The sequence below is a fragment of the Callithrix jacchus genome, chromosome 10 (genome assembly GCF_049354715.1).
Source record: "Callithrix jacchus isolate 240 chromosome 10, calJac240_pri, whole genome shotgun sequence".
NCBI classification, from domain to species: Eukaryota; Metazoa; Chordata; class Mammalia; order Primates; family Cebidae; genus Callithrix; species Callithrix jacchus.
This window is the reverse complement of record NC_133511.1, coordinates 87,353,825-87,370,534: the sequence shown is the minus strand read 5'-3', so window position 1 is coordinate 87,370,534 and position 16,710 is coordinate 87,353,825. Positions and strand designations below refer to the sequence as shown.

General features: G+C 37.6%; 1 protein-coding gene across 6 annotated transcripts in view; it reads right to left on the bottom strand.

Moving 5' to 3' along the window:
• Positions 1-16,710, bottom strand: part of NELL1 (neural EGFL like 1) — a 936,371-nt gene that overhangs the window by 24,722 nt on the left and 894,939 nt on the right. For 3 of the 6 annotated variants that reach the window (XM_035266029.3, XM_035266031.3, XM_078340771.1), the window contains one exon: positions 12,633-12,773. The exons of the other annotated variants lie outside the window; for them this stretch is intronic. In XM_035266029.3, coding sequence (XP_035121920.3) covers positions 12,633-12,773 — 141 coding nt within the window. The remainder of the gene's footprint in view (positions 1-12,632; positions 12,774-16,710) is intronic. 6 annotated transcript variants of the gene reach the window in all.

Below are 16,710 nucleotides of genomic sequence, written 5' to 3'. Positions count from 1 at the left end.
CAGCTTTTGTAAATTCCACTTCCCTGACTCACGTTCAAGCCCCTTGCCTTACCCTCTTACTATTTTATTCACCCTCTAAAGCAATCATTTCTGCACAAATTGAAGTTCCGTTCTGTTTACACTGGGCCCTCTTCTCTACTGCAAATAGTTTATTAGGGATTAAAATCTGTTCTTACCACTTTAGTGTCCACCTTTGTTAATCTTTCATATCACTTTTCAAAAATGTTTAATACGCCTGGTATCTTTAATGCCACTCAGGGTGCCAGATTACAAACAAAAAGATTCTTGCAGTTCAACCCTGGTTGAGCCCAGCTTATCAGGGTAAATTGTAGATGGGGGCCATTGTCCTCACTGATAGGAAAAATGATTGCTCTGACAGTCCCTTTATAAATTCACTTTCCAGCAATTGTTTATTTGCTATATCAGATACCATTCTAGGAATTGGGAATATGACAGCAAGTAAAACAGACACAATTTCTGCTCTTGGAAGGTTAAGCCTTGACAGGGGGCCTCAAAAAGGCAGGAAGCTGAAACTACATGGAATTCAATATCAAGGAGTGCTCAGACACCAAGAAAGGAAGGCAGTGAATCTCTCCCGAGACTGAATTATACATCCCCAGGAAGACAATACTTATAAGTTAAGGCAGAGTCAGAATGTCAGAATGGTAACTGGAAATATTGAGGCTGGATCCTGGTGTTTCAACAGTGGTTCTCACATGTCAGTGGCCAAGATCCCAGGAAAAACTATGGTTCCATTTCCTCCAAAGGATGAAGGCACACATGTATTCACAAACTTGCATACAGTTTGAGTGTTCTGAGGGCTTTCAATGAAAACCCCAAAGCAGTGTTTTCAAAACATAGTGAACTTCAAATCAACCAATGAGAGCTCTCATTAAAACACAGATCACTAGGACCTTCCCCACAGAGGTACTGATTCAGAAGGTCTAAAGAGTGTGGTATAGAATTTGCATTTCTAACAAGTTCCCAAGCTAGTCCCGTGATGCTGGTCTGAGGATCATGCTTCTTAAATTACTGCCTGAAGCTACAAGGGGCACTGAGTTCCCAGGAAGCAATATGATCTGAGGAAAACCTATTTTTTAGAGATGCCCTTCTCATTCTGTTTTCACTCACTTGAGACTGACAACTATTCAGGAAGAAAGAAAAAAAAAAGAGACATTTAAAACTTATGAAGAACAATTTGCGTATAAACTTCAAGATCTTGTGTAGAACACTAAAAAGCTTCTCTTGTTGCTTGTTTTCCAAAAAAAATGTCAAGTTCACAGTGAGGAAAGGGCCCTAAAGCCATAACCACACTACAAAGCACCTTTTTAGGGGAACATATCAATCTTTTCCTTGTGTATTACCCAACTCTTTCTCTTCAAGTTTCAGCTCCCCAATAAAGCCTCTAAGTCCCCAACTCATGTCCTCCTTTTCTCAGAACTCCCACCAGGCCTATTCACAGAATACAAAATTGTCATCCAGCACTTGTGAAATCCTGCTTCACAATCCTTTTTATATCCCCAAAATCTAAAATTGCATGTGACTTCTGAGTTCCTGTGGTCTGAGACATCATATAACCAACTCTTTATCACAGTGGGAAGGAGAGAAACCTTCAAAATGGCATTTTAAAAACCAGAGATTACCTTGACAATGTGGAAAGAAGACGAAATATCTATGTAAAAGAGAAATATGTTTGTCAAAAACATTATGACTGGAAACATTTACCTTAGGGACAAACCTAGAATGTCACTCAATAATTGACAGTTGTTTTTAGTAGTGTACAGTTTTAATGATCATATTTTTTAAAAGCAATAGACAAACAGGCACATATTGGAAGGATATCCTTAGACCAAAGTTAAGATAGTAGCATAAAAATTCTGACAGTTACAGAGCAAGTAATGTATGCAATCATTTTTTGCCACAGAACTGAAAGAAAGAAAACTTAATCTGAAACAGTTCATTATTCAATGTTACTGAGTAAATAATGTTTTCTAGAAATTCCTAGAATAGGCTATATTCGTTCCCAAGTTTTCAATTAGAGTATTTTAGAGTAATAGAAACCAAATCCATAAGACGCCCAGGAGAGAAAAGGGTTCTAAGACCAAATAAATTTAGAGCATTCACAATATAAAATAAAGGCTTTTTGTCCATTAAATGGAGATCATAAATATTTCTACCTAGTAGAGTTGTTCTGAGGATAAAATGAGTAAAGAAATGTCAAGCTCTTAGAAGAGTACATAGAACATGAAGTAATGAATTAATCTTAGATATTAATATTTACTTTTATTATTATACCTATAAAATACCTAAAGCCTTCCATCCTTCAAGCCAAATTAGCCCTAAGCATTCTGGTATGACTATTCTTTGATCTTCTCTAATCACTTTCTTCCCTAATCACCTATATATTTTATAGTGCTGACCCCATATTTTAAAGTTAATTACAACCTATATTGGAAGGCTATTGGTTGTTTTATGTATGTTGTTGTTTTTTTTTTGTCTTCAACATGGAATTTAAAATTCTCTATGGTATAAATTATTTACATTTTACATACCACCTAGCTTAGTGCTAAGACCATTATAGGGTACTTTTTAAGGATATAAGGATATGTTTTTAAGGATATAGGATATGTTACTTATAGTAACATAATAATATCCCAATACCTGTGAAGGTTTTTTTTAGGTAGTTTTCTTTTCTTTTTTCTTTCTTTCTTTTTTTTTTTTTTTTGAAATAGAGTCTTGCTCTGTCCAGGCTGGAGTGCATTGGTAAGATCTCGGCTCACTGCAACCCCCACCTCCTGGTTTCAAGCAATTATTGTGCCTCAGCCTCCCAAGTAGCTGGGATTACAGGCACATGCCACCACAGCCAGTTACTTTAATTTTTAGTAGAGACAGAGTTTCACCATGTTGGCCAGGATGGTCTTGATCTCCTGACCTCGTGATCCACCCACCTCGGCCTCCCAAAGTACTGGGATCATGGGGTGAGCCACTGCACCCAGCCACAGTTTTCTAATTTTTCTCCTTTTTATTATTGCCCATGTGATCTTCACCTCAACTAGAACTGCAATTCCCCAGGCTCCCCATATGCTGAACATTGCTTCATGTCATAGTCCAATGTTGGATTTTTTTGTTTGGGTTTTTATTTTTCTTTATGACTAGTCATAGTTGTCATTAGGAAGGTATTTAAAAGATTGTGACTGAAAAGATAATAAACAGGTTGGGAGTAGCTTACAGGAGAGCCCCTATTGCTAGTTGTTAGGTTCTGTTGGACTAACTCCCAGAAATGCTTAGAAACTCCTAAAAAGTACACATAGAAAACAACTTGTAGGCTTGCTCTGTCAGCCCAGCTAGGCTGTGGGTAATGAATAAAACTTGGGTTCACTCCTGAGTCTAGTAATGCACTCTATTCTGCTGTTATTTTGTGAAGTGATTATCATCAAAACTGAGGAGGTGCATTTGCCCTCCCAGAGAAGTCTGTAAAATATATCCAGGTTAGCCCACATGCTAAATAGCTCTAGGCTCAAGTGTGTATGGCTAGACTTGAAAAGGAGCAGGCCAGCTTCCAGAGGGTCCGATGGGATTTATTTTTCACCTAATTTATCATCTGCAACTTGTCCACTGTACAGTCCTTTCTGGGGGACCCAGAAGATCTTTTCGGTTAGATGCTGTAAAATGTTCTTAACCTCTCAATTCTGTGTCCTGATAATATCCACTCCTTACTGAGATGTTGTCTGGGTCTTGGTCTCTCTGTCCATCTGAAACTTTTAGTGACATGTAGAAATTTTGTTTCATGCAACTGAGGCCCCCTGAGTCCCCAAATCATGCTTGCATTTACTTCATACTGATTCTAGTTAGGTGCACAAAGCTACTTAAACAGTGTCATGGCTAAGTGGCATCTGCTTAAAGGAAGGCTTTTCAATGATAGAGAATTTAGTGCTTTGATAAAACTGTGTGTAAAACTCTTTGGAAACAACAGTTCTGAAGTAATGAGACCACACTACACATTATCAAAGAAAAGTGGCATGCCATTTAACCAAAAATATCTTATGTGTGGGTGAGTCTTATTGCTTAGCATAGGGAGAAAATCCATGAGTGTTCTGGGATTAGTGTCTATGCCTTGTCTCTTAGTTTGAAATACCCAAGTCCACTAAGGTGTTTTTCTACCCTGACATATCTCTTCCCTGGAATAGAGAAAACAGTACATTTGAGACTTGACAATTATGTATGCAACTTCATTTTAAATTAGAATAATTTATATACTCATGTTTCCCATTTTCTCTGACTGCCAAATATTCATGAACATCTTTCACAACTATCACTGGTTAATACATTTTCCTTTTTTTCAAATATTTTTATTTTAAATAACTCTTGAACATGTAATCTTTGTATATAATATTCTAATTGCTTTTTAGAGGTAGTGTATAATTAACAAGTACATTGTAAAAAATTGTTTAAAAATCTGCCTACCACCATTTTCTCTTTCTCTTTATTCCGCCACCCTCTCTTTCCTTTTTCTTCTCTGGATTTACATCACTAGAAATGCAAAGAAGGTAATGACATCAGTGGATATCCCAGTGGCATTATTATAAAGGTTGAGGTGCTTTCAGATTAACTGTCAAAAACATGCCACTTAGTCATCCTGCCCATGGCTCAGAAGGTTGGCCCCAGAACACACTCCTTGAGTCCAGTGAATAAAATAAGTCTCTAGTGCTCATGACACAGAGAGAATATTGCAAATGTCCATCTGGGTCTCACCTGTTTCTCTCATGCTCCCTTTGCCTTGTCTCCTTGACCTCCAACTGCTCTGCCTTACATCTCCTCTACCTATGAGGCAATCACTGGGCTCCTCCCTTCCAGGAAACAGTACAGTGTGAATATATTATGAGCAGAAGCTTTGGGATTGAACACACCTGGATTATGGCTTCAGTGTGCCATTTATCAGCTGTGGAATTTGGGACAAGTTCTCTTTATCCTTGGGCTCATACTTTCTTCATTGTTACAATGGGGATAATAAGTAGGCTTTCCTCCTATGTGAAATTAAATTAGAAAATACATGAAATTTCCTGGTTCTGTGTCTAGCACATCATGTAGTCATTCAGTTAATGAAAATGACTAACATATATTGAGTGCTTAAAATCTAAGTGCTGGATACTTCTTTCCTTTGTTAGCTCATTTAATTGTCACAATAACTCCACAGCAACCTATGAGGTTGATGCTTTTGTAAATTGCTGAGAGCAGTGTCTGGCACAAAGGAAGCTCTCAGTAAATGTTATCTCTTATTAGTGTTACTGTTATTGTTTTCCTGTGACAGGTCAGGGAACTGAGGTAGAGGGAGGTTAAATGTTGACAATTACTATATAATACTTGTCAGGAAATGTGCATATAAAAACACATACTAGAGAAAGTTCCATTGTAAGTGTTATTTTAATCACTGCATGCTAAGAAAACTAAGGTTTTGAAAAGTTAAATATCTTTCCAAATGCTGCTCACCTAGAAAGTGGCCAAGTTGGGATTAATCCAGCTTTATATGTCCTTAAAACCTGCCTGTTCGTTACATCACAGTGTTGCCTGCTAAGCCTTCATAACTCCCCACTTCAGTGAGGTTTGTCACTGAGAGCATTTTTACAGTGAGAGCACCTCCAGGTTCTACCCCTTTTTATCTCCACTCCCATAAAAAACTGGAACTGAGCAGAAGAAGCTGAAGCAAAATCATTCTTAGACGATTTCAGTTATTCCTAACACATCCACCAGATAAAATGGAAATTTCTTTCCCAAGGGGTTCCAGTGGAACCTGTTTGATTCATACTGCTTTGCACGGTGACCATGGTTTCAGCTGCTACTCTGAGAAGTAAATCCTCACTATGCCATTTGCAGTGGCCTGAAAGCAGGCTCTAGAGTCTGGGAAACTGTTTCACCCAACTAAGTGCTATAAAGGAGATAATAATGGGAGGCCAACAAGTGCTCAGCCCTATAAGAATAGCTGTATCTATGTCATCTTTGAGTGTGTCTCCAGAACAACATGGGCTTCATTGTGAATGAAGCATGTTATTTGATAACAGAAAAAAAGCACAATCAGTACAATTTAATTCAACATTAATTTGATAAAATGTATCAAAAGAAGACCTCAATTGTTCTGTAGGTGATAAAGATGTAATTAAGAACACAAGTCTAATCTGCTAAATTCTATAAAATAGCAAATAAATGACTATGAAGACAAATAACAGGGGTGACATTCTTCTTATTATTATTATTAGAACTCTGTGACAGTGGTTCTCTGACATTGGCCAAATAGTCTTTCTAATAATTACTTATAGTCCTTTTAAAAATGACTTCATGAAGTAAGCCAGTGATATGGTTTGGATTTGTGCCTCTATCCAAAGGTCATGTCAAATTGTAACCTCCAGTGTTGGAGGAGGGTCCTGGTGGGATGTGATTCAATCATGGGAGTGGACTTCTCCCTTGCTGTTCTCATGAGATCTGGTTGTTGAAAAGTACATTGCACCTCCCCCCTTCACTTTCTTCCTCCAGCTCCAGTAGGATGTGCCCCTTTGCTTTCCACCATGATTGTAAGTTTCCTGAGGCCTCTTAGGCTATGCTTCCTGTACAGCCTGTGGAACCATGACCCAATTAAACTTCTTTTCTTTATAAATTACCCAATCTCAGGTAGTTCTTTATAGTAGTGTGAGAACAGACTAATATATCCAGTCATAGAAAGGTAAATATTTAATATTCTCACTCATGTGTAGGAGCTAAAAAAGTTGATCTGATGGAGATAGGGAGAATGATCAATAACGGAGACTGGGAAGGGTGTGCAGGTTGGGGAATGGATGTTAAAGAGAGGTTGGCCAATGGGTACAAAATACAGTTAGATAGAAGGAATAAGTTACAATGTTTGATAGCAGAGTAGGGTCACTATATTTAACAATATACTATATATTTCAAAAGAGCTGGAAGAGAGGACTCCCATTGTTCCCAACACATAGAAATGATAAATACTCAAGGTGGTAGATACCTCAAATACCCTCACTTCATCATTACACATTCTATGGTTGTAACAAAATACCACATGTACCCTATAAATATGCAAAAATATTATGAATTGATAAAAAATTTTAAACAAATTTTAGAAAAGGATGTTGATCTAGGTCCCACACCAGACCAAGTGAATATGAATCTCCAGGATGTATGATGTCCCATCACAGATATTTTTTAAAAGCTACTGATATGGACAGGAGACAGGGAAATACTGGGTAGAAGAGGGCAGTTCCCTGTCAAAGGCTCCAACCTCAAGTCTGGAAACTTATGTCCCTAAATGGGAACAGGGATTTCTGTTTCACACTCAAAAGTTGCCTTTTGGCCCACCACACCTCTATATTCTGTACCTATAGAAACCCCCAACCCCAGGCTCCACAAGCAGATGAGCATACAAACAGAAGAGCAGAATAGCAGCAGAGAAGAAGAGAAGAGAAGGAGCATCTGAATGTCAAAGGGAGTTTGGCTAGGGACACTCAGAGAGGAGATTAGCTGCTGGACAAACTCCAGGGGAAGATCATCTTCCCACTCTATTCCCTTTTCAGCTCCCCATCTATTTCACTGAGAGCTACCTCCACCACTCAATACAACCCCACATTCACCATCCTTCAAGTCCGTGTGTGACCTGATCTTCCTGGACATCAGGTAAGAGCTTGAGATATAGAAAGCTGACCCTCTGGCCTTGTGAAAAGGCTGAGGGTCCACAGAGGTGTTTAACACTTATGCTGCCTGTGGACAGCAAAGCTAACAGAACATACTGTAACACACATCCACTTGGGCTTCAGGAGTTGCAGGCATCCACTCCTAGATGTTACTGTGGGGCTGGACCCCAAAAGTGCTCACCCCAGCTCCTGTACTTGCCCATCTGTGTACTCCATTTCCTGTAAGGGGTTTGAGAGCACATACATGGTGGGTGAACAGATAAGCCACATCTTTATCACAAGTCCTGCAAAGGGGGTCAAGGAACTCTCATTTCACTACTCTGTTGAATCTACTATGACACAGTTTTGAGAATCCCTGCTTTACAGAGTAAGACTTCATCAGAATTTTAACTAATAGAAATGGGACTATGGGGTTAGGGAAAAGCATACAAACAAAGGAGGAGAGGCAAGAGAATGCAGGATTTAGGTAGAGCAGAATAAGGATTTTAGTAGGCTTGAGTATACACGCAAAGTATAAGAGGGAACAGAGGAAAATAAAGTTTCGTTTGTGAGAGCAGTATCATGGAAACTGACTGACATTCCAAAGAGTCTGAATCTTATTTTTAAAATATGCAAAGTACCACTGTTTATACATGCCATTGTTAATTATATATTAGTTCTTCTCATTTCTAAATGACCCAGATAACTATGCCTAGATAAAAGAGCCACGACTTCTATATTAAAACTGAGAATCACTGACTACTAGCACTACATCAAAATGCAGAGTGCACTGTACCTTACAGTACAAATAAATCACTGCCATCATCTTATTCTGCAAATAGCAATTTGCAAATTTTTGTGTACTATTTTCTCCTGGCATTATAAAGATATACAAGCTAAAGAGAGACAGACAAAAAGAGAGAGAGAGACAGAGAGGGGGAAGAGACTACCTCTGATAAGCTCTTCAAGAATAGTGATTCTGTCTGCCTCTGCAATACTAGGACTGGTCATTTCTTCAAACATATGTTACACTTTAAGAGAAAAAGGCAAATCTTAAACATTTTTTTCTCACAAAGTAAGAAATCTTACAAGCACGCTGTTCTTTATGATATCAATATTATCGAAGGCTTACAGTAATGGATAAAATCAGTAGTGAAGGTGCTATTATCCTCCTCTGAAAAAAAGTGACATAGCTGACATGAGACTATTATTCTAAAAGCCTAAACTGATACATTTTAGTAAAAGGTGAAAGATTTATGCCATCTGAAGAGAAACCAAAACAAACTGATACATTTTAGATAACATATGCCACCTTCTGAAGAAAAAAACATAGCTGGGTACATTTTGAAAACCACTCTTTTAAGAAACACTGTAAAGTTTATTTTAGATGCTGATATTTCTTTTAAATGTAAGCATTAGTGGTTGATGTTATTTAGAGTTTATTCAGATGTGCTCATTTTCAGGGCCATTAAGCTATGTTATTATGATCCAGAATAGGTCAGGTCATTAATCTCTCAAGAACAGACATCTTAACTTGTTCATAACCGTATTTCCAGAAGACCCAAGGCAGTACTGGTATGATGGTTGCTCTCAATAAACATTTTTTTAAAATAAAAGACTCACATGCTTTTGTGATTTCTAACATCTTATGTCATGCACCACAATCTACACAACTAGATATATCAAGCAAAATAGAAAATAAATCTGACCTGAGACAGTTTTGAATGTCCATGCCCTCAGTCATTTGACATATATGCATTACATGCCTTCTCTTTGACTACATTATCTTAGGGGGTGAGCATACAGTGGTAAAAGGCAAACAAAGTCTCTGCCATCAAACAATTTGTATACTTGTGGCAAGAGAATATTATACACATGTGCATGTGAATAAAAATGCTTAAAAACATATAGATAAGTATTATAACAAAGTGAGTGGGGAAGGATTATGATAGAGAAAAGATGGGGAGGGTCTCCATGAAAAAGTGATATTTGTCTGAGACCTAAGTAACATGGCAGCCACACAACAAGAGAGGCGTTGAGTGCTCTGGATAGGGAAAACGATAAAGGCAAAGACCCTAAAACTAGAATGAGCTTTTTGTCATGTTCAAGGTGTGAAAAGATCAAAAAGCCTTACATATATGGGAAATGAGTCCAAGAAGCAGGCAGGAACAATATCATCTAAAACCATGAAAGCTATATGATGCTAGAAATTTATTTTACATTGCTTGGGAAGGCATTAGAAGGCCATAATAAGTAAGTGTCATTATCTGACTTACATATTTGTTTGTCCAAGAAGTATTCTGAACCAACAGTTTACTCTCAACTACCACAGAAATACGAAGTGATGGTCAGATTTCTGTCCTTTTGAGGGCTCATTTACAAATACTTTCCCAAAAGTGTGGAAATGAAAGGAAATTTAGACTAACAATTACCCAAATTTAAAATGCCACTAATTCAAACAACTCCAACTTTAAGGAGTCCATTTCACCGAGGTTTTCCTGTCCGGAACAGGGATCAGCTTGTAGATGAAGCAAGAGGCTCTCTGAGTGTGCAGGAATTTCACCTCCTCCTTCAGGCATGCCACTCAGCATGTTAGAGAGAAATCAGCACCAGAACAGGTGCCAGGGACATTCAAGAGGATGGCAGGGCTCTCCAGATAACATCAAAACAAGAGGCATAAACTGAAACTGTTCCTAGATGCTCCCTTAACCTAGATCTGATCCTCAACGTCTATCCAAACCAGTTATGAGGCTGGGAATGAGGTGTCACTTTTCTGAGGCTGAGTTTCTTTATTGATCACATGGTATGGTTACATTTTCACATTTGTCAAACAACCACCACCAAAGGATTTCACTGCAGAGAGAAAAGAATAAAACCCATTTGCTGCTCATAGTCTAGTCAGAGAGCAAATAAATTGTACAAGCAAAGCTACTAAAATATATACCAAACAAAAAGGTCTAGAGTTAGCAGAGGAAAGGAGTGACAAGTCTTAGGAAGACACCAAAGAATACTTCATGGGGGCTTGGTGAAACATAAGTTAATTTAGAAAAATTAAATTCATATGTGAATCATCATGTTTCATTCCAGCTAGAGGAGACAGCCTATACGAAGGCAGAGAAGTGTGCAATCCCTTGGCAGGTTGAAATTGGTTTAACTACATTGACTACACATAGACACAGAGATAGGAACAAAAGACACTGAGGACTGCCTGAGAAGGGAAGAAAGGGGAAGGGTATGGTTTGGAAGGCCTATTGTATACTATGCCCACTACCTTGGTAACAGGATCATCCATATACCAAGTCTCAGCAATGTGCAGATTACCCATGGAAGAAACCTGCACCTGCATCCTTTGAATTTAAAAGTAGAAAAACACAAAATAATGAACAAATAAAATTGGCTTTACTAGCTGGTCTCTAGTCCTTTGTGCACTAAAAATCTAAGAGTTTTCCCTTTTAATGATGTCAAATATAATCTGTAAAAATTAAAATTTCCTTTTTGCTACCATGCTTAATTTCATATGTTAATATTCCATCTTCATTGCTCAACAATAGCCACTTGACCTATTCCTATTCATATAACATCCATGTACAATGAGCTGCATATGTACAGAAGTACCTGGCAATATGTAAAGGAAAAGAAACATGAACAGAGTATGGGGTTGAATGCTGAATACACAGTGACATTTAAAATAAGAGCTGACATTTCTCGAAATTTAACGGATATTAATTCCATTAATTATTACAACATTCATCTCGATAAGATATAAACATCATTTCTATTTTACAGATGAAATAGCTGAAGTACAGACTAGACAAAAACTTGTCCATGGTAAACGACTTAGAAGCAGCAGAGCTGGAATTTGACTGTCAACATCTGGCCCAAAAGTCTGTGCTTTCAGTAACTATACTACGTCCCTCTCAACAATAATGTCAAGATTGTAGGAGATAATTCATGCCACATGGCCATGAATTCATCTTTGCTTTAGATCAACATCAGTAGAGAAGTTGAAGAAACACTGACTATATCTCAGCAGCAGCCTTTAGAAAAAAACAGTATGCCTGAAGCAGAGAAAACAAATTTTCGAAATCAGATTCCCATTTTCTAATTCAGCAAGCTGAACTTTGGGAACCCAAGGTCAGAATGCTCACTGCCTAGGTTGGTCCAAATCAGGATTAAGAATTCAACTGAGTCTACACAACATGAACGAATAGGATTGGCTAAGGTTCTCATACAGACAGTTAGGTTGTTTGGATTTCAGGAAAGTTGTAAGGCCTTAAAGGTGAATAACTCCATCTGCTAATTTCCCATGTTCAGCATTTAACAGAACCACAGGCAGAGACCCATAAAGGAGACTTTGCAAGAGATGACGGTAGTAGCAATAGCAACAATAATGTTAATGCAACTATATCACATATGTGCATCAATTCAAATCTTGAAATTTTAGAATAGGTGTTATTCTTATTTAATCCTAATAATATATATATATATATTGTTATCCCTACTTTTATATAAACACAGATGAAGGATTAGAGACTATAGTGACTTTTTCAGTATAAGGGCTAAGATTCAAACTAAACTTTCTTATTCTAAATCCAGTATCCAATATTTTTAATATTTCTTCCTCTCTACAGTTGCATCTCAAACTATCAAAAATTTTGCAAGACAGCATGGTTTTCCTTAAAAAGAATTAAGAAGACTAAGGTTTTCCTTAGAAAGAACAAAGCCATAGCATAAACACCCAGGCTTTGTTCCTCTGTCACAATTTCTGTACAAAAATTTTGGCACCCCACATTGCATGATCCCTGACCTGATCCCTGAATTGTAGAGGGAGAAAATTAGAAAACTGCTGTTTAACTACTGAATGGTCATATTTGAACACAGGGAGCTGAACAGAGTACTAAAGCAAGCTGCACCTCCTGAAAAGGTCTGAGTGGCTGGAGGGCATGTCTGAAAGCTGCTTACCAATACAGGACTCCCCGGACAGTGAATAGGTCCCATCGTCATGGAAACCGCTTCTGCACTCACAGTGGTACCACCCTGGCAGGTTAACGCAGCGGGAATGGTTGTGGCACTCAATGATTCCCTCTGTACATTCATCAATATCTGCCTCAGAGAAAAACACAAGCCCACCAGGATATTAATTTCTTTTGACACTAACCTTTCAGGAAATGCCTAAAACATGCTCATGTCAACATATCAATTAAAACTGTTTAGTCACCTAAAATGAAAGTCACCGGAAGAACCAGATCCCACATTTTCCAATGAATTGAAAGTTTCAATCTTGAATGTTTTCTCTTGTATTGAACAATGCATGAGAGCTTATGGTCACAAAAAATTCCTAACTCAAAAGCTGTGTTGACCCTGAATAATTAAGTTGAGGCTATTTGGCACAATTTCAGTATTGGGTGTATATAACTTTTTTTTGGATTAAATGTTTCTAAATTGGCAATTCCAGATTTTACTGTGTGTCCTTTGAAGATATTTATGAACAAATAAGTTCAGGAAACTTGGATTAAATGTTAGCAAATTAAATTTTTAAATGACAGCCCCAGAGACTTGTCATAATTACATGTCCCGCAAGACTTTGAGATAAGATTGATAATATGCAAAGTTTCCCAAATTTATTTGGCTAATAACTACCTTTTCTTGGGATACCTTTAATATCTTGCATAACTAGTGCTGTAGGGAACACAGTTTGGGAACTATTGTTCCAGTTCTTTAAAAACTACTGATTAATTATGCTAGTCCATCAGAGATCCTCATTCTTCACTCATTCTTAAGAAAAGGAAGTCTCCTAGGCTTTTTTTTGTTTATTTGTTTGTTTTTCTCTAGGCTCTGGCTTTTTATAATTAGAAAACACCTGGATCATGTATAGATTTTCTAGTACAAAGGCTTGCCTCTGCACTGAAGGAGGTTGATACCATTGCAGAAAAGAGAGCTGCAATTGTTAAATCAGGTTCAGTTCATTCTTACAGAATTTCTCCAAGTAATTATTTCTCAGAATGTAGTCACTGCTGTCTGGGAATCTTCTTTGACTTCTCTTGGAAATATCTGAAATATCTGACTCATGTGAATATAAATTTAATTAAAATTGGAATCTAACCTATAATGAATAAAATATACTTTGGGATTTCTTTTAACAGGTCCCTGTTAGAAGCATCAGTTCAAGGGCAATCAGCTACCATTGGTTTTATTATCTTGACAAGTCCTGTGTTGTGCACTGGGCTGTTAATTTAGTTTGAAATTGTATACTCTCATCTCAAGGCATTCTGGCCAAGTAAAGAGAGAAAAGGTTTAGTTCCTCATACTGTGCAACTCCAGCTCAGACAACTACCACCTTCTTCCCCTGTAGTATGTATAGTTCATCCCAGAAAGTCTTTTCACATATGCCATCCCTTAGGCTTCTAAATGCCCTCAGTCCCTAGGACCTAATATTTGTATAGGATCTTCAGATAGTGCAGTCAGGCTGTGGGTGTGTTTATTATAAATTCCCAGAAAATAACCATGTAGACTGTTATGCCTCAAATTCTACAGGTCCAGGTTCTCTGGGACATATGTTGGATCACTAAAAATTTTAAAACTTCAAGTAGAGAAATAACTGGAGGCTGTGGTTCCTGGAGGGAAAGGGCTTATCCTCAGTAACAGAATCAGCCTACTGCTTTTTGAATACAAGGCAACAAGAGACACACACATAAGCAGAAGGCTGATTACAGAGATGACTTCTCTATGTTAGGCTGAAGGATAACTCTCTGTAACAAAGCAGCAACCAATTCAATCTCTGACATTTATTTCCAAAGCTCTCAGAAAAACCAGTCATGATCATCAGAGACTCTGTTTCTGATAGGCTGCTGACAATACTTTAGGTAATAACCATGGTTAGTGTTTTAGGAAACCAGAAGATACACAAATAAAAGCATCTCAACCAGAGCAATCATATGTCCTGGTTTGCTTGGAAAAGTCCTAGTTTACATCTGCTGCTCTTTTACTCTCAAAACCACCCAAGTTTGGAGGATAAATTATGATCAAATGAAGTATACTCCCTCAGCCCTAAATTCCATAGAAAATTTTTAGGAAGTACGGGAGTGGTGAATGATGTGTGAATAGTTTCTCAATTCACAGATATTTCTGTTCCCAAATTGATATGATAAGTAGTTTCCATGATTCACCAGGGCAGAAGTTATCTGTATAGCACAGGAATCTTTCATAAACAGTGAAGACAATCAGACAATTAAACATCTACAACTTCCCCAGGACACTAGGGAATCCCTGGCTTGCATGGGAAATGGGAAAAGCAGTAGAGAAGCTCATTTTGCCTGAAAGCTGTACTTTTCATAGAAGATTCTAGAAACTCACTGGAAATAATCGGGTCACATCACATGCTGGTACCTAGGCTGCACATTTCTGTTCTCTGTGCAAGGTCTATAATTAAAGCCAGAAAATTCATTTTTTATGGAACCATATTATACTTGAGAAGGGCTCACGTTTTCACTGTGTTTCTAAAACTGGCTTTCTTCTGTATAGGTAGTCACAGTAGTATATAAAGCAACCACCACAGACCCAAATACAGAAAACACTTGGAGGCTTTTCAGCAACACTTTGGAGAATTTACAAATTACGAATGATGGTTTCTTCCCGAGCTGGGTTGTGGCTGCTTTTGTCCTCAGAGACAAAGATTGGTTTCTCCCAGTCAGCACTCCCATCTGGGAAACAAACAAGACAGATGCTCTGGGAATGGAGTCTCTCCGAGTTCACTATGGAATCGACTATCATTCAAGGAATTCTGATAAACTACAGTGGGCCTGGCTGCACTCACAATGTGTCAACCATCCCAAAGGAAACAAACAAACAAAAAGTCACCTTTCCTCCTATAGAAAGTCCTAAGATATTTTTTAAATCTCAGTTTAATCCAGCACAGAGCTGAAAATGTGAACAAAGAAACAAAAGAAGCTGGCGGATTACTGGGTGAGACCAACGGTATTCATTTTTGTATCCTCAGAGCCAAATGTTGACAACACAATAACTAACATTATTGCCCAGGTCACATAGCTTACGAATGGTGACATGTAGTTCAAAACTAGTTAGAACCAGTGTTTGTCACAATTCTATCATATCTTATTGACAAATAAAGAAATGATTATTTACACAAAGATAATACATTTATTCAATTCTGTAAATACCTGTTGAGCTGAAAATATGTGTAAGGATTCTATTTTGTGTTGTGGTTAATACAAAACTAAATGAAACATGACTCCAGAAATCTAGGAGCTCATAATCAAAGGGAGGAGCTGTGTGCATGTGTGTGTGTGTGTGTGTGTGTGTGTGTATACATACTCATCCTTCAAACAACAACAAATCTCACCAGCTCCCTCCCCTGTAGACCTAGTGACTACACACCTCTATTTTAGTACTTCTCTTGTCCTATCACAGTGACTTCCTTTTTGTGTCTATCACTCAAATGCAAATTTTCCAAGAAAATGGACAACATTTTATGCAGCTTTACCTTGCTAGTGATACCTAGAAATGGGAGTAGCAAGCAATAAGAAAGTGCCCAATACAAGTCTATGGGAATAAATGTATGAAAAAATAAATGACTGGTAGATTAAATGAAAGGAAAAATTAACAAAGGCTATAATGGAGATTCAGAATACCCCAAGATTTCCTGGTGCTTGCAAATCACAAAACTGCAAAAGCAATTCATGAAACTAAAAAAAGTAAATTTAATATTTGCTATTTTCCTCTAAAAGACATCATGCAGGGTCTATTTAATACTTTACTTCTACCTCTAATCTTTAGATATTTTAAGTGGGCAAAATAGGTAACAAAAAGAAATAATTGCAATGATGTTATAAGAGTAATTTTAATTATGATTACAATGATAATAATTATTACAATTGCTATAACTGTTCCAATGAAAAGACCTACCCAGACCATGAATTTTTCATTTACAATGAGAAACAGAGGAATACTCAAGGTTTGTTTATGTGTAATGTATCCTAAGCAATACATTTAATCCTATTTGGGGCATATGGTGAATTGCCTA